The sequence below is a fragment of the Cucurbita pepo genome, chromosome LG06 (assembly GCF_002806865.2).
Source record: "Cucurbita pepo subsp. pepo cultivar mu-cu-16 chromosome LG06, ASM280686v2, whole genome shotgun sequence".
In the NCBI taxonomy this organism is placed as follows: domain Eukaryota; kingdom Viridiplantae; phylum Streptophyta; class Magnoliopsida; order Cucurbitales; family Cucurbitaceae; genus Cucurbita; species Cucurbita pepo.
Window position 1 is genome coordinate 3,403,335 of NC_036643.1, and position 19,407 is coordinate 3,422,741.

A 19,407-nucleotide genomic window follows, 5' to 3' on the forward strand; every position below is an offset into this window, starting at 1 on the left:
GACTTTCATTTTTGTATCTAATTGATCTTTCACAATTCAATATTTTATTAGACATAAAATTTAATTTTGTGTTTAATAGATCTTTCGATCCATTTGAATTTTTTTAGATTCACATATAATGGGACAATAAAAAACTTAGAAGTCTAGATACAAATTATATTAAACTTTATATTAATAATTTTTAAGAGTATATTTGAGATTTATTTGATAAAATAAAAATCTATCAGACATTTTCAAGATTTAATAGACATAAATTAACAATTTTGGAGATCTATTATACATTTTAATTTATTAAAATTTTACCTTTAATGATCATGGACCTTTGATGAAATAGGCAAATTTTGGAGATCTATTGTATACATTTTAATCCAAAATGTCTCAAATATACTCCTTAAAATTTTGGAAATTTTAGAAATTTTAAAATTAGGTTTGGAAATTTTAAAAATTTTAAAATTAGGTAAAGGTTCTCCTCAAGCTTGGAAATTTGGCCATTTCATCAAAGGTCCATCATCTTGCTGCTCTTGGTGTCGTCATAAATTCTCTGAAGAAAGCAGTTGGTTGGTTATAGACCTTGCTATCCCAATACTCAAATAATGACATAATTTGGTGAAGCCAAAATTCAGGAACCCCGCCACTCATGAACCTTCTTTCACTCGATAGAACTGAGGAAGGGGAGGACTATGCAGTGTGGCCACTGCAACTTGTAGCTCCACCCAGTGGGGAGGAAGGGTTTAGTGGGAATTCCTCATATAGTTCCGTTATGGGAGCTCGGGCAGAAGAGAGAACATGGCCTCTGATTTTGCAAAAAGGGTCTTTTGTGCATAATTCCCGTCTCTTGCGTTTGGCCGAAGTGTTGCGGCAAACAAATAGGGGAGGATATTCGTGCCATCAAAGTAATACGGCAAAATAATGGTATTAATATGTCAAAAAGGATTTATGCACCAGACCATATTACAAGATGATGATCCCTAATATTGAGCCTAATTTCCCTTCAGAGTGCTAATAACATTCGTATCAACTGCAAAAATACAAGAAATGTGCCATTTTTTGCACATGAACATGAACCTACCTCAAAAATTCGTGAACTCTCCAACGCAATTATAATTCCCCATGATGCTGCCTCCTGCAAAAATGCAAATCCATGTGATTTTGAAGTCTCAGCCAACCTCCAAAAGGAAAATCTGAACTGAACTTTTGAAGTAGAACCTCTACCTTAACGTCGAACATGGTTGTCGCCCTCTTGTGGTTGAAGAACTGGAAGCCAGCAGTTAGGAATTTCGAATTGCTGATAAAGAACATCCCTCACCAACCTAGTTTAAAATTTCCTTCTCCTACTGCTCTGATTTGCTTCCATATCGTCGTCACCAAATAAGCCAGAGTTTCTAGACTTCCTTCCCGAACTACGACCTGAATCAAAATCAAAGTCTCCAAACCCACCAGAACGTCGAGACCCAGAACTACGAAAATCTCCTGCATTGTTGGACTTACGAGCACCAAATGAACTGAAACCACCAGAGGTATGTCCACCGTTTCTACCCTTTGCCCCAAAAGAATCCCTACCACTTGAACGGCCAAAACTGGAATTATCATAATCTCCTGAACGCCTGAAACTTGGACCTCTCTGGCTGCCAGTTCGACCTGAATCATTTGTTCGAGGATCCCGAAATCCTCCAGAAGAGCTAAATCGACCACCGACACCCCTTTCACTGAACATATCCACATGAGCACCATCCTCAACAGTAATCCTTGGAAGCTGATAATAAATTAAAAAAACAGAGTGAATAGAGTCAACTTTACATCATGTAGTAAGATACTCCAACATGGATCAACATTTATTGCTAAATTCCTGAGATGGGGAGCTACTAGAGAAGTCAATTATCTAATTATATATCACCCATATGGTGATTGGTATGCTTGGATTTACTCAACTACGCAGATTATAGGACAGATGCCTCTATATCTTCAGAGGACGTTTGAAAAGAAAAAACATCTGCATTCCCACCACATTCCTATGCATGAGTTGATGATTTAAAGTCTTCAGCAACCCCAAATGTGAAAGGAAATCCACCCTTTAGTAAAGAATCGATATGGTTGTCACCGGGAGTTGTTTGCTTATCATGTGTGATTTATTTTAGTACAACAAATAAAGTATGGGGATTTGAACCTCCAACCTTAAGGGAAGGAGTACATGTCAAATATGGTTGAGATATGCTCATGTTGGCTTATAATGTCAGATTAGAAACAAATATGTGATAGGCATTCTTTCATATATGAGATAGGCGTGAAATATGAATCCTCTACTTCTAAAAAATGAATGTACCAGGCCACCGTCCCCACATGTTGTACTAAAAAAATGTCGGTATCTATTTGGAGGCTGTTACGGGAGCCAGAAACTTACTGCAAGCAAATTAGAAATGTTTTTAAGCCTTCACCTTACCTTCACTTCAGACATTAATATTACTTTTCTCATGAGTAAAAATACAGAAACATAGATAAAGTTCTAGTTATGTACTTAAAAGAATCCCAAGTTGCAAATTTTTTACGGTAAAGCGAAATCCGAACCTCATTAAATCTGCATCCCACTTCACGCTCAATCACTCTTACAGCCCTTGACTGACTCTGTGTGTGAATAAGAATAGCACTGCCTTTCTTACCAGCACGACCTGTGCGACCTGATCTATGGACAAATATCTCTGTGTTGTTTGGAAGCTCAAAATGTATTACCTACGAAAAAATCGAAGTCAGACAAAATCCTAAAAATCTTAATGATTAGCCCACATACAAACAAAATATGCCCTCAATCTGCAAACCAGTTCCTCCCAGTCTCCTAACAGCACAAAGAGGAAGAGAGAGTCCCAACAGCAAAGGAGGGAAAGAGATGATAGGGTCTGATACCATAAAAAAGCACAACAGCACATCTAGTCTATTTTCAATATTGGAGTAAGGTAAAACTATTGAGAAGAAAGAATTTAATGATTCACCATGCATCCCGAAACTAACTATGTACCATAAGAAAGAGGAAGAAATATCGAGGAACATTATCACTTACGAGATCAACATTCGGTATATCGAGACCCCTTGCTGCAACATCAGTTGCAACTAGAACGTTGAAACGTCCAGCTCTAAAACCCGAAAGAGTTCTTTCTCTCTGACTCTGTGAAATATCTCCATGCAAAGCTTCACATTTAAATTTCCTTGCCATTGCATAGGCTAATCTATCGGCATCACGTTTTGTTTGAGTGAAAACAATACACTTTCCGCCTTTAGCATGTTCCTAATAAGCAAATAAAAAATTGGCAGCAGCATAATGAAAGCAAGCAGTCAACAATATGAAATAACAGCCCTGGTAAAATATTAACTCGCGGGAATCAAAGGAAATAAAAAAAAATAAATAAATAAGAAAACAAACAAATAGAAGTTCTGGGTCCCTTACTGCTATTAGAGGTCCAATTATTGATGCTTTTCCGCGCATGTCTGCAACAATTGAGAATAAGCTAATTCCATCTGCCAATTTCTGATCAGAATCTCCAACCTGAAATATTAATGAGTTTTGTCAAATCCCATATATCAATAAAATAGTGATGAGCTTTTCCATATATTTTTTTTGCATTTTTTTTGGTTTAAAAAGTTAGCCCCTCAAACCCCATGAATATGAAAGAAATGCCCCCGAAGATAAATCACAGAATTCATAATGCAACAAATAAATTCTTGTGATAGACATTCACTCATACAACAGAGAAAAAGAACATTGCTCTTTTCCTTTTTATGAAGAAAATGCTTTTTTTTTTTACATCCTGAGGTATTTCTCTAGCGTGAGAGTAAAACGAAAAATGAAATATACAACGAGTTCTAAGCTAAAAGTGGGTTCACAACACCTTTTGAGGGCAGTGTTTCTTACTAAAGTTCTTTCATAATCGCCTTCAAGAAGACACCGATCAAGTTTGTAAGCATTTTAAGAATTTTTATAACTTTGAATCGTGTAACTGAAACTTCATGAGGAAATTGAATGAAGATTTCATGTAACTGAAACTTCATGGGTTCAAAAAATCATGTTCAACCCACCTTAAGTTTCTGAGTCTACTAATTGAATGGTTGTGCTTTTCAGTGATAAAGTTAAATTCAAGAAGTAGAAAATATATTAAATAGCCAACATACTCACAAGATCAACAGTTAGCGGATTGGTTAGGTAATTTTGAGATAGTTTTCTGATCCAAGAGGGCATTGTTGCAGAGAACATCATACTCTGACGTTTCCGAGGTAACCTCTCCAAGATCTTCTCAACATCCTCTTGAAAGCCTACTTGAAGCATCTGGTCTGCTTCATCAAGAACAACAAACTTGACTTCTGATAAATTTAGAGAACCCCTATTAAGAAGATCAATCAAGCGACCAGGTGTGCCAACAGCGATATCAACGCCATAGCCAAGCTGCCTCATTTGGCTTGAAATCGGTGTCCCCCCATAAACACAGATCATGTCCAGGCTAGGAGCAGCCTCTTCAAATTCTTTTTCAACCTGCCGAGCAAGTTCCCTTGTTGGAGCTAGAACCAGGGCCAACGGGTTTCTTCCTTTTCTGCATAATTGCTAACGAATTAGGATTCTAAAATTTAAAGAATAACAATCCAAACCCTTCCCAGATGAAAAATTCTGTAGAAACTAGAGCGAGTTGAAAGAAATTTGACCAAGATGAAAAGACAAACCCCTTCTTTGCATTGAACTGAATGATTTTGTCCAAGATGGGAATTCCAAAAGCAAGAGTTTTTCCTGTTCCAGTTCTAGCACGACCAATCATGTCACGCCCTTGCATTGCTGGTTCTAGCACGGCCCTCTGAAAAGATAGAGAAAACAGCACATTCTCAAACTTCAATGGAAATGAAAATCTCTAGTTTCGAAACATAACCAAACGGATCTATTAGAAACTGAATCAAAACATGTCAAATGCATTCCGAAATACAGGTATCACGTACAGCCAGCATGTCACGAAGTACTGAACATGGCCTCTAGCTCTCATAAAAGATGAAACTCGTTCATAACAAAAATATGCGTAACTTCATCGCAGTAATTCAACGTCCAAGCTGGGGTGAGATGCATGGATTAAAACAAAGTCGTTGTCCAAAGAAGTGATCGAATTCGTCGTAAACAACTCTAAAAACCCACGACTCTGTCCATATTGTCTAATCTCATCCAGCAGTAGAAACTATAAAATATTAAAAACATGAGAAACATTGTACCTGAATCGGAAAGAGCTTAGTTATACCCTTCTTCTCCAAAGCAGAGACGATCTCCGGCGCGATCCCTAGCTTTCCAATCTCGAGTCCTTCATCGCCGCTTCTACTACTACTAACCTCAACACACTCCTCCACCGCAAACTCCGCCAGGGAAACCAACGACGCCCTGAAATTCAACGGCCGAGAAACCGCATGAAATCCCCTCGATTGAAAACCAAAACCCGAAGGCCTCTCCATCACCCCAATGCAGGAGAAATTACCAAACTCAGCAGCAGGTATAACGCTGCCATTAACACCCACACGAGACGCTAAAAAGTTGGCAATTGGGGATAACAAAGTGGAACTAACTCTACCTCTGGAGGCCGCTAAGGCAGTGGTTCTCCGTAGAAGAACTGCACTCATCGTCGTCTGTAAGCACAAATCCATTACAGAGCTACTCCAAAGTGCTTTGTGAATGAAATGAGGTTATCGGATGGCTGATGGTGTTGGATAGGGTTTAAGTAAATTCGCAGCGCCAAGGGGTTTTAGCCTTCAGGATATTCGGACTCACGATTCACGGCAACAACCGACGTGTTTAATTTTTGTTCACATTTTTTCTTTTTCTTTTTTATAAAATTACAAAATAATAATAATAATAATAATAATAAAACTTCAAATTATACTATCGATTTAAATCGTAAGCTTTATTAGACCTCTAAACTTTCATTTTAAAACTTACGAGTTATTCGAGTCCTGAGTTCGAATTCATAAAGTGAGATCGGGAAACGAAACATTATTTATAGTCGTGGGTTCGAATTCATAACGTGAGATCAGAAAACGAAACATTATTTATACAGTATGTCGAACTTGAGTTGTTACAGTGTGCCATCAAAGATGCTGAATTATAACGGTGGACACGAAACATTATTTATAGTCGTGGGTTCGAATTCATAACGTGAGATCGGGAAACGAAACATTATTTATACAGTATGTCGAACTTGAGTTGTTACAGTGTGCCATCAAAGATGCTGAATTATAACGGTGGACACGAAACATTATTTATAGTCGTGGGTTCGAATTCATAACGTGAGATCGGGAAACGAAACATTATTTATACAGTATGTCGAACTTGAGTTGTTACAGTGTGCCATCAAAGATGCTGAATTATAACGGTGGACACGAAACATTATTTATAGTCGTGGGTTCGAATTCATAACGTGAGATCGGGAAACGAAACATTATTTATACAGTATGTCGAACTTGAGTTGTTACAGTGTGCCATCAAGGATGCTAAATTATAGCGGTGGACTTGGGTTGCTACAGTAATCAAGGATGCTGAATTATTTATAAGGGTAGAGTGTGGAAACTGTTAGACGAACGCGACTCTCCACAATGGTATGATATTATCCACTCTGAGCATGAGCTCTCATGTCTTTGCATTTGACTTCCCAAAAGGCCTCATACCAATGGAGAGAGTATTCCTTGATTATAAACTCGTGATCATTCCTTAAACTAGCCGATGTGGGACTTTCATCATCCAACCGAACGTATCAAACGTGTTTTAAAATTTTCGGTCGTTACACATAAACCTTAAAGTTTGGAAATTCGCTGGTATGTAGTTTATGAAATTTGTGTTTGAGATGCTGACTAGGTTAGATGGTCTACTGAAACCTGTGATTGAAGTTTAGGGTTCTGGTCGTGCTCGATTTATTTATTTTTAATTAAAAAACAATTGTTTAGTTTTTTCTCTTTAATTTTACTATTTTTTAAATTGATGGATCAAACATTAAAAAATAATTATAGTTGATTGTTTCTAAAGTTTTTGTACATAATATTAATAATAATAATAATAAAAAAAAACCAATAATTTGTTTATATAAAAATAAATCAATAATATGATCTTGATGTTTATTTTTCCATTATTATAAATAAAGTATGATTATGTCACCCTTTTTTTTTCTTTTAATAAAAGGCTAATAATACGACAATATTTGATATGTCATTTAACCAAATAAGTTATATTTAATTAAATAGTTATCCCCATTCTTCACAATAATTTTAATGCACGAATAAACCGGACCTTGGTTCGTTCTAATTTTATAGTTATTAATAAAATACTCCGTGGTCTAAATACCATTAAACTTAAAAAAAATATTAAAAAATACGTTAACATATCAAAATTTATTATTAAAATTACTTGCACAATTATTTTTAAGGGTGAATTATGTTGTAAATGGCATTATTATCGCTGTAATTTCTAAATTTCCAATAATATTTTTTTATTTAAAAAAAAGTGAATGACACTGTGACTACCATGTATTTATAGATGTGTATAATAAGAATTAAATAACAATGAAATCATAGATTTGGTAACAAACCAAGAAAATCATCTTGATTCAATAGATTATCTTACTATGTACGCTATGATCTATTATTTCATAGATTTGATAAGAAAATCATAGATTCTCCTTGATTCAATAGACTATCTTACTATATACAGATACAATAGATTTGATAACAAACCAGTAAAATCATAGATTCTCCTTGATTCAATAGATTATCTTACTAGATCTATTATTTTATAGATTTGGTAAGAAAATCATAGATTCTCCTTAATTCAATAGATTATCTTACTAGATATGATCTATTATTTCATAAATTTGGTAAGAAAATTATAGATTCTCCTTGAATTATCATGTATAGATATGATCTATTATTTCATAGATTTGGTAAGAAAATCATAGATTCTCCTTGATTCAATAGATTATCTTCCTATGTACATGTATGATCTATTCTACGTTGAACAATTACAATTTTTAACACAATAATTGACGGTGACACCCAGCATATAAAAAAAAAAATTCAATAATTTTATATAATTTAATCTATTTATTGTTTGAAAAAAAAAACTTTAATATTAAGAATTGCAAAAAGGTCCAAATTAAATGCAAAATTGGTAAAATGCCAACACGAATATTACAAAACTTCCCCATAAAAATGGTTTTATTATTATTATTACTACTCGAACCAAATGTCTGTCCTCTAGAAACTTTAGCAGATGGCTCATTTGCCGGCCGAATCAGAGCCGAACAAAAATTTGTCCGTGATCATCCTCGATTCTTTAGCAAACAAATTCAAGAAGAAATCAAATTAACTATGAACAGCTTCAATTCAAGTTCGAATTCTGTCTCCTCCTCATTGTCGTTTCGTGTTCGTCCTTGCCTTTGCTCTCGCTATCTCTTACTGTAATTTATTTGTAATTTCTTTGTATATATGATCATGAACTCTAGGTGTTTTGACTGCGAGAGTCAATTTTGGTTGTGTTTTTTTAACTTTTGATCCAATTTGTCACTGTGTTGCTCTTGATCGAGGCGGCTGGAGCAGAGATGAAGAGGTGTAGAAATGGCGAACTCTGGGATTTTGAGCACGAGATTCTTGGCGGAGATGATATTATACTTGGAATCGACGGCGGCACCACTTCCACTGTTTGTGTTTGTATTGCTCTTTCCGATCCTCGAGCTATTTCTCCTTCAATGGCTTGTCCTATGCTCGCTCGTGTTGTTGGTGGCTGCTCAAACCATAATAGCGTTGGCGGTACTTCACTATCTTTGTCACTTCTCCCTGATTTAGCTATGTTTTCCGCCATTGCAGCATCAAATTGGACCTTGAATTGACTTTACTTCTTTAAAGAGCCATCGCTTGTATGATCTCGTCCCAAATGGCACAAACGAGTAAACACTTCAGACGATTGAAGGGTTGATTAGAACTCCTTATCGCGTTTTGTTAAGTATCAAATTTAGTTGTCTAGTGTCCGTGTTGATCTCTATTGTAAGCATATCTGATTCCTTCATCATGAATTTGAATGCTAAAAATATGATAACCTTCTGCCATCTCTAGAAACTGCTGCGAGGGAAACACTGGAGCAAGTTATGGCGGAGGCACTTTCAAAGTCTTGTTCAATTCGATCTTCAGTTCGAGCTGTGTGCCTAGCTGTTTCTGGAGTCAACCATCCAACGGATCAAGAAAGAATTCTGAATTGGCTAAGGTATTCATTCTTCTATTAACTGTGAATCCGTAGAGTTTTAAATTTTATTCTTTCTTTTTGTTCGTCATTGGTTAGCCGCTTTCTATTTATACTCTTACCATCCCCTCTAATGGGATTAGGTAATGCGTAGGAATAAAACATGAGCTCAACGAGACTTGATATCATGAACTGCAAATGAACAGGGATATCTTTCCGTGCCATGTAAACCTGTATGTTCAAAATGATGCTGTGGCGGCTCTTGCAAGTGGCACTATGGGAAAGCTCCATGGATGCGTTTTAATTGCTGGAACTGGAACAATTGCATATGGATTCACAGAGGATGGTCGAGAAGCTCGAGCTGCTGGTGCAGGACCAATCTTAGGTGATTGGGGAAGGTGGATTTTTCATTTTGTTCACTAATCCTCTCTCTCTCTCTCTCTCTCACACACACACACTGTTAAAATTCTGGCATAGGTTGGTGTAAACAAAATTGAGGTATAATTATTTAGCCTGATCTAGGAGACCCTTCTGCGCTTTCTAAATTTTCTGATGAACATTTGGTACCAAGTGTAATAGCCCAAGCCTAACCCCACCGGTCACAGACATGGTGCATTTTCTTTGAGTTTTCTCTTTTGGGCTTTTCTCTCAAGATTTTTAAAACGCGTGGAGAGGTTTCCACACCTTTATAAAGGATGTGGGACCTCACAATCCACTCACTTCGGGGTCGAGCGTCCTCGCTAGCACTTGTTCCCCTCTCCAATCGATGTGGGACCCCCCAATCCACCCCTTTGGGGCCTAGCGTCCTCGTGGCACACCGCCTGGTGTCCACCCACTTCGGAGTTTAGACTCCTCACTGGCACATCGATTAGTGTTTGGCTCCGAGTCTCTTATATCATTTGTAACTGCTGAAGCCCACTGGTAACAGATATTGTCTTCTTTGGGTTTTTCTCAAAGTTTACCATTTGTAACAGCTCAATCCCACCACTAACAGATATTATCCTCTTTGGATTTTCCTTATGATTTTTAAAACGTGTCTGCTAGGGAGAGGTTTTCACGCACTTATAAAGAATTCTTCATTCCTCTCTCCAACTAACGTGGGATGTCGAGTAAGTCTGAAAAGTAGTTTAAACATGCCCCTTCCTCTAGAGTCTGGCTAAAGGTCGATGCTCTTGAACAATCTGTTTCCGGTGCTTAATCATTTTATTTTTTTATCTTTCATTCTTTTTTGTAAAAAAGAGTAGTAGTGGGATGAACAGACCCAATATATGTTAATTTTTAACTCTTGATCTATCGCACCACTGTTTGAAAACTGATGTTTATGTTCTTGCAGTGGATATGGGATAGCTGCACAGGCGTTAACCGCAATAATTAGGGCTCATGATGGACGTGGTCCTCATACAATGCTCACTTACAGCATTTTGAAGACACTTGATCTTTCTTCACCAGATGAACTAATAGGGTATGTATTTAAAATACTTAAGATTGCAGTTATATTAAGTCTCATGTTATCTGGTCATTATTTTACCATCAATATTAATATTAGGTGGACATATGCGGATCCATCCTGGGCTCGAATTGCTGCTCTCGTTCCAGTTATTGTAGCATGTGCTGAGGCAGGCGATGAGGTTGCTGACAACATCCTCCTCGACTCAGTTGAAGAATTGGCTTCAAGTGTGAAGGCTGTTATTCAAAGACTCGGCCTGGCTGGTGAAGGTATGAAATCAAACAGTATTCATTATTAGCACTATGTTTATCCCTTGAGATAATTACACTTTGTTTTGCAATCTTCTTCATCTGTTTGAGTTATAATCCCTTGTGCAGATGGACAAGAGGCTTTTCCGCTTGTTATGGTTGGTGGTGTACTCGAAGCAAAAAGAAGGTGGGACATAGCAAAAAAAGTCATAAATTCAATATCCAAAGAATACCCCGGAGTTCTTCCTGTTTGGCCCAAGGTAGTCTTATTTTCCTCTCTTTACTTTGCCTTATTGCAATTGTGGCGTGAGATCCTACGTCGGTTGGAGAGGGGAACGAAACATTCTTTATAAGAGTGTGGAAACCTCTCTCTAGAGACGCGTTTTAAAAACCTTGAGGGGAAAACCCGAAAGGGAAAGCCCAAAAAGAACAATATTTGCTACTGGTAGGCTTGGACTATTACAAATGGTATCAGAGTCAGACACCAGGCGGTGTGCCAACGAGGACGCCAGACTCCCAAAGGGGGTGGATTGTGAGATCCCATATCGACTGGAGAGAGGAACGAGTGCCAGAGAGGACACCGTCCCTAAAAGGGGGGTAAATTGTGAGATCCCCACATTGATTGGAGAGGGAAATGAGTGCCGAAGAGAATGCTAGGCTCCGAAATGAAACATTCTTTAGAAGGGTGTGGAAACCTCTCTCTATCATTTTTAAAAAAAATCTTTGAGAAAAAGTTCAAAGTGGACAATATTTGCTAGCGGTGGGCTTGGATTTCATTCATTTACTCATTAATTTAGAGAATGAGAACCATCTTCTAGATACCCTCGTGTTCGTGAGCTCACAATTGAAGAGAAGCAACCGGTGCCTAAGTGGTTGAGTGTATAGTTATCCCACATCATTTGCTTAAAATGGGAATCAGAAACGAAAGTGATCCCTTTGTTTCTTACGGTTCAAAGTCCTCATTGTTCTTAACAGGTGGAACCGGCACTTGGTGCAGCATTACTAGCCTGGAATTTTTTGAGCAAGGATTATCAGCAGGAAGGAATATAGAGGGTGTTCTTTCTTTAGCTTCACGAGAAAGGGCTGATGAACATGAACTGTACAGTTTGATTGTCAGACCAAACCTAATTAGCGATGTTGGAAAGTTAAGGTAGAAACTTGAAGTAGTCTTAGCTTGTGTTAGTGTCCCAAGGTCTTCGTTGATTTTCATCGTTATTTTAGCTCTTCATGTTAAGATAGTATATATTTTTGAGTGATCCAATCTCTCGTCTGTATGGTAAACTGGATATGGAGGGAAAATCCAATTGAATGAAACCTTCTTTGATCCTCAGAACATTTTAAAATGGTTGGTGTATAAAATATCTTAATATTTGCTAGCGGTGGGTTTGAACTCTTATAAATGGTATCAGAGTCGGACACTGACACTGAACTGTGTGCCAGCAAGGACGCTGGGCCCAAGGGGGTGAATTGTGAGATCCCACATTGGTTGAAAACCTCTCCCTAGTATACTCGTTTTAAAACCGTGAGACTAATGACGATACATAACGGGCCAAAGCGGATAATATCTACTAACAGTGTGCCTGAGTTGTTACAAATGACATCAAAGCTAGATACTGAGTGATGTGCTAGTGAGAACATTGGCCCCTAAGGGGGTGGATTGTGAGATCACATGTCAGGGAGAAGAACATTCTTACAAGTGTGGAAACCTCTCCCGCCAAAAGGAGTTTTTGGCTTGAATTCTCGCCTACATATACATATATATATATATATATATTATTAAAAATTAATTTCGATGTCTAGTTAAGATTCCATGTTTAAGTTATCAATTTATAGTTTTCGCACAAGTACACATTAATGTAACATTAGGCGAAAATACCTCAATCAAATTGGTCGGTTTTTATTAATATGAATTATCTTCATATTTTCTTCCTCTAATTTTTGTATACAAAATTGTGATAACTTTTTCTAATGTGATAAATAATTTTATTTGAAATCAATTGAAAATCACTAAAATTTATCGCTTAATAAATTTTAGTATGAATCTTTTAATTCATACGATATTCGTAAATATATTTTAATGCATAAAATATTATTTATCGATTTAATTTTGTATTCCAATTATTCAACTTAATAAATTTGGTCCAAATTACGTTATAACCGTAAATCTGAACTCCACAGTCTAGCCCAAATTATACAGGCCCATTAAGTGGCCCAGTTATCCAACTAACTTAAAAATTGGGCCAAATTATGTAGGCCCATAAATGGTCTAGTGTTCTAACTAACTATTTTGAAGTCGACAGTTGGGCCTAATTTTAAAGGCCCATTAAGAAGTTTCTGCTTAAGTACATGGGCTTTGGAATCATTGAAGATGTACCACGTGTTTTCAACGTTAGATTTAAATTAAATGCTTTTTCCTTTTTTGAAAAAAAAAAAAAAGAAAAGAAAAGAAGAGAAATTGTTGGACGCCAAAATTAAATTACAAAACAAAATATAGATCTCGTTTGCTCGCTCTGTTTCTCGGAGGCAAATGTTGCGAGCCTTAATTTTCTACAAGCTGTTGTAAATTGTGTAATTGATCCGCCACCGTACTCGTCGGTTTCCGGCCAATTTTTCGATCTCAAATGCCTAGTTTTCAGCTTCTTGTTCGTCGCCAATGATCCCTTTCAACCAAGCATCCATTGATGTTAGCTCCTCAATTTCTCCGGTAAGATTCGATAACTGTATGTGTTCGGTTGGTCTTGGAAATTCAATGTGGAATATCAAAGCTTTGACGAGGAAATTGAGCACGAAAAAGTAGACGACAATTTTCGATCTTGCTGCCTTGATCCTTCTGTTCAATATTTTTTCCTTTATTTTCTTGGCATCCAAACGAAAGAAGGAACGTACACTTCCGTATCTTCAATTTCTCAATAGTTTTAGATCCGAGTATTTTTATTTACGTGCCAAGAGTACGATGCTAATATGCATTTGAATGCACTGTTTCATTGCTGAGAATATACTGAAAAGGAAAAGGATCAGATGTCTCGCTATGTCCTCTATTGATTGGCGTCATCAGGGAACAAGTGCTTTATTCGTATTTATGTTTGTTTTTCTAGTACATAAAGTGAAAATCTAAGATTTTAATAGTTTTATCTCCGGATATGGATTTCCCTTTCCCAACCAAGCGTTCGCTATAAAAAAAAAAAGGTCATGAATCAATTCTGTTTCTGCGTGAGAGATATCTTCTCTTGTTATGACGTTTGAGATAAGTTAAATATTTTCGCCTTTTCAAGATTGATTTCATTGCCAAGATTTATGTGGTTTTTGAGATCTGCATCACTAATTTTATGGCAGTTGGAAGAAGTAAATTCATGAAGGGAATTGAAGAAAGTAGAATTTATAATGTCAACTGTCGATGAAGATGATAGGGAGCCAGCCATGGAGTCTGGTGAATCTGATGAAGGAATAGTTGTCCGAGAATTCTGTGCAAATGGGGTATGCATAAAAACTACAGAAGTAGAAGCAAAGCTCGATGAGGGAAATATCCAAGAGGCAGAATCTTCATTACGGGAAGGGTTATCTCTCAATTTAGAGGTTTGTTTATAACACTATAAAGACATTATCGTTGAAATGAACTTGAATTTCTGTCTCATGCTTCAGGCTGTTATAAACAGTGTAGTGTGCCATTGAAGACTTTTTTGAACAAGAAGGAAAAATGAAATAGGAATTGGAAATTTAACTTCTCCTTGAATTTCGCCACATGTTTGAACATTTGCTGTCTTCGGGGTAGGGAAATCTTTCCTGCTTTCTTCCTTAAGTTCTGCCAATAATCGAACAATTGTCCACATGTTTCTGCCTGCGTATAATTGTTATTTTTGATATCTCCACCCAAAAATTGTTGGAGGCTGTTTTTGCTGTGTAATTAAAACCCCCGAAGATTACCTAGGATTCTATGATTGTAAAGTTCTATTCTATATATCCCTATTAGAATAAGATTAGTGAAACTACAAAGAAGACCCACAGAAAAAACAGGCCTACTAACATGAGGACAACAAAAAAGAAGTCAAACTTTTAAAAAAAGGGCACATATGAAGTGGAAGTTCTTGTGAGATATAATCTTTTGGTTCTTAGATGGTAAATGTAGGAATCACAAATTTTATTTGAGTCAATCAATGTAAATTTTTTTAATAGGAATCTGAATAAATTTTATTTATGTCTATAACTATAGAGATGAAGTGTGTTTAAAAAGTCAAGTAACATGATGGCAGTGTTATTGTCTTCTGTGTTAGTTGCTATTTGTTGTGTTCACGATTCTATTTTCAGTTTTTCAATAGTATATGATTCACTTGAATAATTAGTTCGTAGAAACATGGCGCCAATACCTAAGATGGCCTTTCCATTTTCCCCAAAATCGTAGGCATAAACTTTAGAAATTGGTTCAATGAATAATCCAAAATCACAATTAGAATACTTTGATTACGTGAGAGTTCTCTAATTGTTAACTGAATTTGGGGAGTCTACCAATGAATGGACAAAGAAGAGACCGAAGTGATCTCTGTAATGCATCCTACTTCCATACTACCATTTTCTTGGGAGTCAATCTGTTCGAGATTCTTATAAACACAGAACTTGATGAATCTTTTGCATAAAAAATGATTGCAGGAAGCCAGAGCCCTTCTTGGGAAGTTGGAATATCAGAGAGGCAATGTTGAAGGTGCTCTACGTGTGTTTGATGGTATTGATCTCCAAGCAGCTATTCAACGATTACAGCCTTCCATTGCTGAGAAGACTCCTCCGAAAAAAGGACGTTCACGCCCTGAATCTCAACAGGCAGTTTCCCAGCATGCTGCAAGCCTGGTGCTTGAAGCCATATATTTAAAAGTGAAGTCTCTACAGAAGCTAGGGAGAGTAAATGGTAACTACGGGGACTAATCTAATGTTAATGATGATATAGATCTATTATTTTTCTCACTCTCTTTAAATGTGCATCTCAAACTGTAATTTATCATATGGGACTTTCAGAGGCTGCTGATGAGTGTACGAGTGTCCTTGATGCCGTAGAAAAGATATTCCAACAAGGAATTCCTGATGCGCAAGTGGATGGTAGATTGCAAGAGACTATCAATCAGGCTGTAGAACTCCTCCCTGAGCTATGGAAGCAGGCTGGCTGTTTCCAGGAAGCAGTATCTGCCTATAGGCGTGCCCTCTTAAGCCAATGGAACCTCAATAATGAAAGCTGTGCTAGGATCCAGAAAGGATTTGCTGTGTTTTTGCTTTACAGTGGAGTAGAGGCTGGTCCTCCTAGTTTAGCTGTTCAACTTGAAGGTTCATATGTACCGAAAAATAATTTGGAAGAAGCAATTCTACTTTTAATGCTTCTTGTGAAGAAATGTTACCTTTGTAAGATAAAGTGGGATCCATCAGTGATGGAGCACCTAATATTTGCTCTATCCACATGCAGCCAGACTTCTGTTTTAGCAAAACAACTTGAAGAGGTCATGCCTGGAGTATATCACCGCGTAGATCGTTGGAAGTCTTTAGCTCTTTGTTATTGTGCAGCCGGACAGAATAAAGTTGCCTTAAATCTTCTGAGAAAGTGTCTACACAAACACGAAAAACCAGATGATGTGGCAGCCTTATTATTGGCTGCCAAGGTCTGTAGTGAGGATCCTTTTCTCTCTGCCGAAGGTGTGGGTTACGCCCAGCGAGCACTGAACAATTGTGTAGAAAACGAAGAGCATTTAAAGGGTGTGAGTCTTCGCTTGTTAGGCCTTTGTTTGGGAAAACAAGCCAAAATGTCTTCCTCTGACTTAGAGAGGTCTCGTCTTCAGTCAGACGCATTGAAATCTCTTGAGGCAGCAAGTGGTCTGGAGAGAAATAACTTAGATTTGATGCTTGAGTTAGGAGTACAATATTCAGAATATCGGAATTTGAATGCTGCTTTGCAATATGCAAAGAAGTTCATTGATGAAACAGGTGGCTCTGTCTTAAAAGGCTGGCAGTTGCTTGCTCTTGTTTTGTCTGCCCAAAAGAGATTTTCAGAGGCTGAAGTGGTCACCGATGCTGCAATGGATGAGACCACAAAATGGGAACAAGGACCACTGCTCAGACTCAAGGCAAAGCTGAAGGTCTCTCAATCATTACATATGGATGCTATTGAAACTTATCGTTATCTTCTTGCGTTAGTTCAAGCGCAAAAGAAATCGTTTGGGCATCTCAGAATTGTCCCTCAGGTTAGAACTTGGACTCTTTATAATTTTCTTTTTATTTACTTATTTATTTATTATTATTATTATTAGTTCAAATACGTTTTAAAATAGAAAATTTCAATCACTTGTTGCTGGTTTTAACTGTAAAATATGAGTTGCTATCTTATAAACTATTGGTATGTCCAAATTGTTCAACTTGGACTAATAAATTTTTTCTACCTTGCCATTCACGTGAAAACTTGTTATTGGGCACTGTGGTTTTGGCATGGAGCTGGAGCCTCTTTGAATCTATCACGACTGCCTCACCTTAACGATGGAAAATATGACTAGTCAAATTCTACTGAGTTCACTTATAGAAGTTGTCTATATTCATAATATATATATATATATATATATATATATATATATATATATATATATATATATTTCATCAAAAAGAAAAGAAAAGAAAAAACTTCTAGAAGTTGTAAAATAGAAAAACAGGAAATCTGCAATTGTACTTTTTTTGCACCTTTTTCTCTGATCTTTCCATTTTTCTTGGTCTAAATATAAGGTAACATACTGAGACAATATATTTTGTACGCATATATGATCCACTTCCTGCCTTGATAATAGGTTGAAGATGATAAAGTGAATGAATTTGAAGTTTGGAATGGTCTAGCCAATTTATACTCCAGCCTTTCACATTGGAAAGATGCAGAGATATGTCTAGGAAAAGCAAAGGAGCTGAAAGAGTTCTCCCCAGAAGTACTACATACTGAAGGCAAGATCTGCATTTCCTACATGAATAATGCATATATTATTTTCTACTGTTCAATGAAAATTTATTAGGAAATGATCTCTTTCATAAATTGCCTTTCACTGCCTGTCTTTGTCCTTCAAGGTTATCCATCAATCATTCTATCTGGATCTTGATCTGGGAAGCTTTTAATTACCTCAAATTCTCTGAAATAGTTGCTGGACTTGGTTCTTTTCATACTTGGTCTATCTTCATGTTGCCAACCTAGGTTCAACTTCATAGTTTAGACATAGCTGAAGACTGCTATCACTGGCAGCCGTTTATCTGACAATCGAACCGACCATATTAGTGCAAGTAGTAGGATTTTTTCATCGAGTGCGTCTGTCTCGCTGAGTTATATGATCTCCTGTTTAGTCAATCTCATGAAAACTTAACGACTCTTGGAAAAATCGGTAGTTTTTCGTTGCTCTGCAGAATTCCTTTTCTCCTTAGTCTTCTTTGCCATGGCTTTGTGCATGTTCCCCCCTTTAATACTCGCCAGGATTTATATAATATGTATGTGTGTGTGTGTGTATATATGTATGTATTTATGTATATACGTGAATGAATGTAAATTTCCCTCTTTTGCAAGATTTACAATGTTGTTTGATGTTAATTGGTATGTTACATGCGTCTATGCCCTATGTCCTATCTTTTTGCATGCTTTAGCATAAATGACTTCTTTGCTGCTGAATGTTCATCACATCTGCTGTTCCATCAGGTCTAATGTGTGAAGGAAGTGAGAAAATACAAGAAGCTCTAGCTGCTTATATTAATGCTATCCTACTCGAACCGACTTACGTTCCTTGCAAGGTTTTGATTGGTGCTCTTTGGTCAAAAGCGGGCCCGGACGCATTGCCTATAGCGAGAAGCTTACTTTCGGATGCATTGAGATTAGATCCGACCAACCGTAAGGCTTGGTTTTACTTGGGGGTCATTCATAGGGACGAAGGACGAATGGCTGATGCTGTAGACTGCTTTCAGGCAGCCGCCATGCTTGAAGAATCAGACCCCATTGAAAGCTTCAGCAGTGTTCTCTAATCAGTCATTAATTTATTGAAGGTCCTCTGTTTTCATAAATTTTCCTTTGAGGATAAACTCATTTTAGATTAATCAAGTTCTATTACTTACTTTTCCACCATATCGTTCTTCGTCGATACAGGACGATCACTTCAAACTGGCTCTGCTATGGGATTTAGCATGCATTTTCTTCGGGACCGAAAAGAAGACGCCTGGCGAAAATGTGGAAGAACTACCCTGTAAGTTGTAACCGAACAAACTTAATCTATAAGTTTAATAAGATAAAAGAAAAATCTGTGTCAAAACTACATAAATTTGAAGTTAGAAAGGATGAATTTGTAGAGTGATGAGTTGGTGGATATTTTTCATTGATTGTTTGTTTTTTTTACCATTCTTGCTCAACAATGTATATTTATTCTTGTAACTGAGCAATATTAGTTAGAGGAATTATACCTTTTTTTTAATGTTTATTTGTTGTGATGTACCAAATTTTTTTCTAA

At 36.9% G+C, this 19,407-nt stretch overlaps 3 protein-coding genes across 5 annotated transcripts; 2 read left to right on the top strand and 1 right to left on the bottom strand.

Moving 5' to 3' along the window:
• Positions 1 to 883: 883 nt before the first annotated feature.
• LOC111797609 (DEAD-box ATP-dependent RNA helicase 53, mitochondrial-like) lies at positions 884 to 5,764 on the bottom strand. Its single transcript, XM_023680665.1, has 8 exons — positions 5,230 to 5,764; positions 4,699 to 4,826; positions 4,160 to 4,571; positions 3,434 to 3,532; positions 3,050 to 3,274; positions 2,563 to 2,724; positions 1,213 to 1,753; positions 884 to 1,123 (listed from the first exon to the last, which is right to left on the bottom strand). The coding sequence occupies exons 1-7, from the start codon at positions 5,650 to 5,652 to the stop codon at positions 1,316 to 1,318; spliced, it is 1,887 nt and encodes a 628-aa protein (XP_023536433.1). The 5' UTR covers positions 5,653 to 5,764; the 3' UTR covers positions 884 to 1,123; positions 1,213 to 1,315.
• Positions 5,765 to 8,239: 2,475 nt separating this feature from the next.
• Positions 8,240 to 12,251, top strand: LOC111797748 (N-acetyl-D-glucosamine kinase-like). Of its 2 annotated transcripts, XM_023680870.1 has the most exons (8): positions 8,240 to 8,415; positions 8,590 to 8,799; positions 9,103 to 9,250; positions 9,433 to 9,624; positions 10,560 to 10,688; positions 10,773 to 10,942; positions 11,051 to 11,181; positions 11,897 to 12,251. In XM_023680870.1, exons 2-8 carry the CDS (start codon positions 8,592 to 8,594, stop codon positions 11,969 to 11,971), a joined length of 1,053 nt encoding a protein of 350 aa, XP_023536638.1. In that variant the 5' UTR covers positions 8,240 to 8,415; positions 8,590 to 8,591; the 3' UTR covers positions 11,972 to 12,251. The 2 variants fall into 2 exon arrangements, with proteins under 2 accessions (XP_023536638.1, XP_023536637.1); XM_023680869.1 differs by having other exon boundaries at positions 8,240 to 8,799.
• A 1,128-nt stretch (positions 12,252 to 13,379) lies between these two features.
• Positions 13,380 to 19,407, top strand: LOC111797535 (protein NPG1-like). Of its 2 annotated transcripts, none has more exons than XM_023680562.1 (7): positions 13,380 to 13,625; positions 14,255 to 14,494; positions 15,563 to 15,815; positions 15,923 to 17,133; positions 17,725 to 17,872; positions 18,609 to 18,949; positions 19,050 to 19,407. In XM_023680562.1, exons 2-6 carry the CDS (start codon positions 14,303 to 14,305, stop codon positions 18,926 to 18,928), a joined length of 2,124 nt encoding a protein of 707 aa, XP_023536330.1. In that variant the 5' UTR covers positions 13,380 to 13,625; positions 14,255 to 14,302; the 3' UTR covers positions 18,929 to 18,949; positions 19,050 to 19,407. The 2 variants fall into 2 exon arrangements, with proteins under 2 accessions (XP_023536330.1, XP_023536331.1); XM_023680563.1 differs by lacking the exon at positions 13,380 to 13,625 and adding an exon at positions 14,019 to 14,169.

What these genes read in the sequence shown, in the direction of transcription:
- LOC111797535 (XM_023680562.1), top strand. Translation starts at nt 14,303, where the DNA reads ATGTCAACTGTCGATGAAGATGATAGGGAGCCAGCCATGGAGTCTGGT. An exon ending in GGTTATCTCTCAATTTAGAG is followed by an intron (nt 14,495 to 15,562) that starts GTTTGTTTATAA and finishes AAATGATTGCAG; the next exon opens with GAAGCCAGAGCCCTTCTTGG. An exon ending in ATCTCAGAATTGTCCCTCAG is followed by an intron (nt 17,134 to 17,724) that starts GTTAGAACTTGG and finishes CCTTGATAATAG; the next exon opens with GTTGAAGATGATAAAGTGAA.
- LOC111797609 (XM_023680665.1), bottom strand. Translation starts at nt 5,652, where the DNA reads ATGGATTTGTGCTTACAGACGACGATGAGTGCAGTTCTTCTACGGAGA. An exon ending in ATCCGCTAACTGTTGATCTT is followed by an intron (nt 3,533 to 4,159) that starts GTGAGTATGTTG and finishes TTAATATTTCAG; the next exon opens with GTTGGAGATTCTGATCAGAA. An exon ending in ATATACCGAATGTTGATCTC is followed by an intron (nt 2,725 to 3,049) that starts GTAAGTGATAAT and finishes ATTTTTTCGTAG; the next exon opens with GTAATACATTTTGAGCTTCC.
- LOC111797748 (XM_023680869.1), top strand. Translation starts at nt 8,592, where the DNA reads ATGAAGAGGTGTAGAAATGGCGAACTCTGGGATTTTGAGCACGAGATT. An exon ending in TCACCAGATGAACTAATAGG is followed by an intron (nt 10,689 to 10,772) that starts GTATGTATTTAA and finishes TATTAATATTAG; the next exon opens with GTGGACATATGCGGATCCAT. An exon ending in TTCTTCCTGTTTGGCCCAAG is followed by an intron (nt 11,182 to 11,896) that starts GTAGTCTTATTT and finishes TGTTCTTAACAG; the next exon opens with GTGGAACCGGCACTTGGTGC.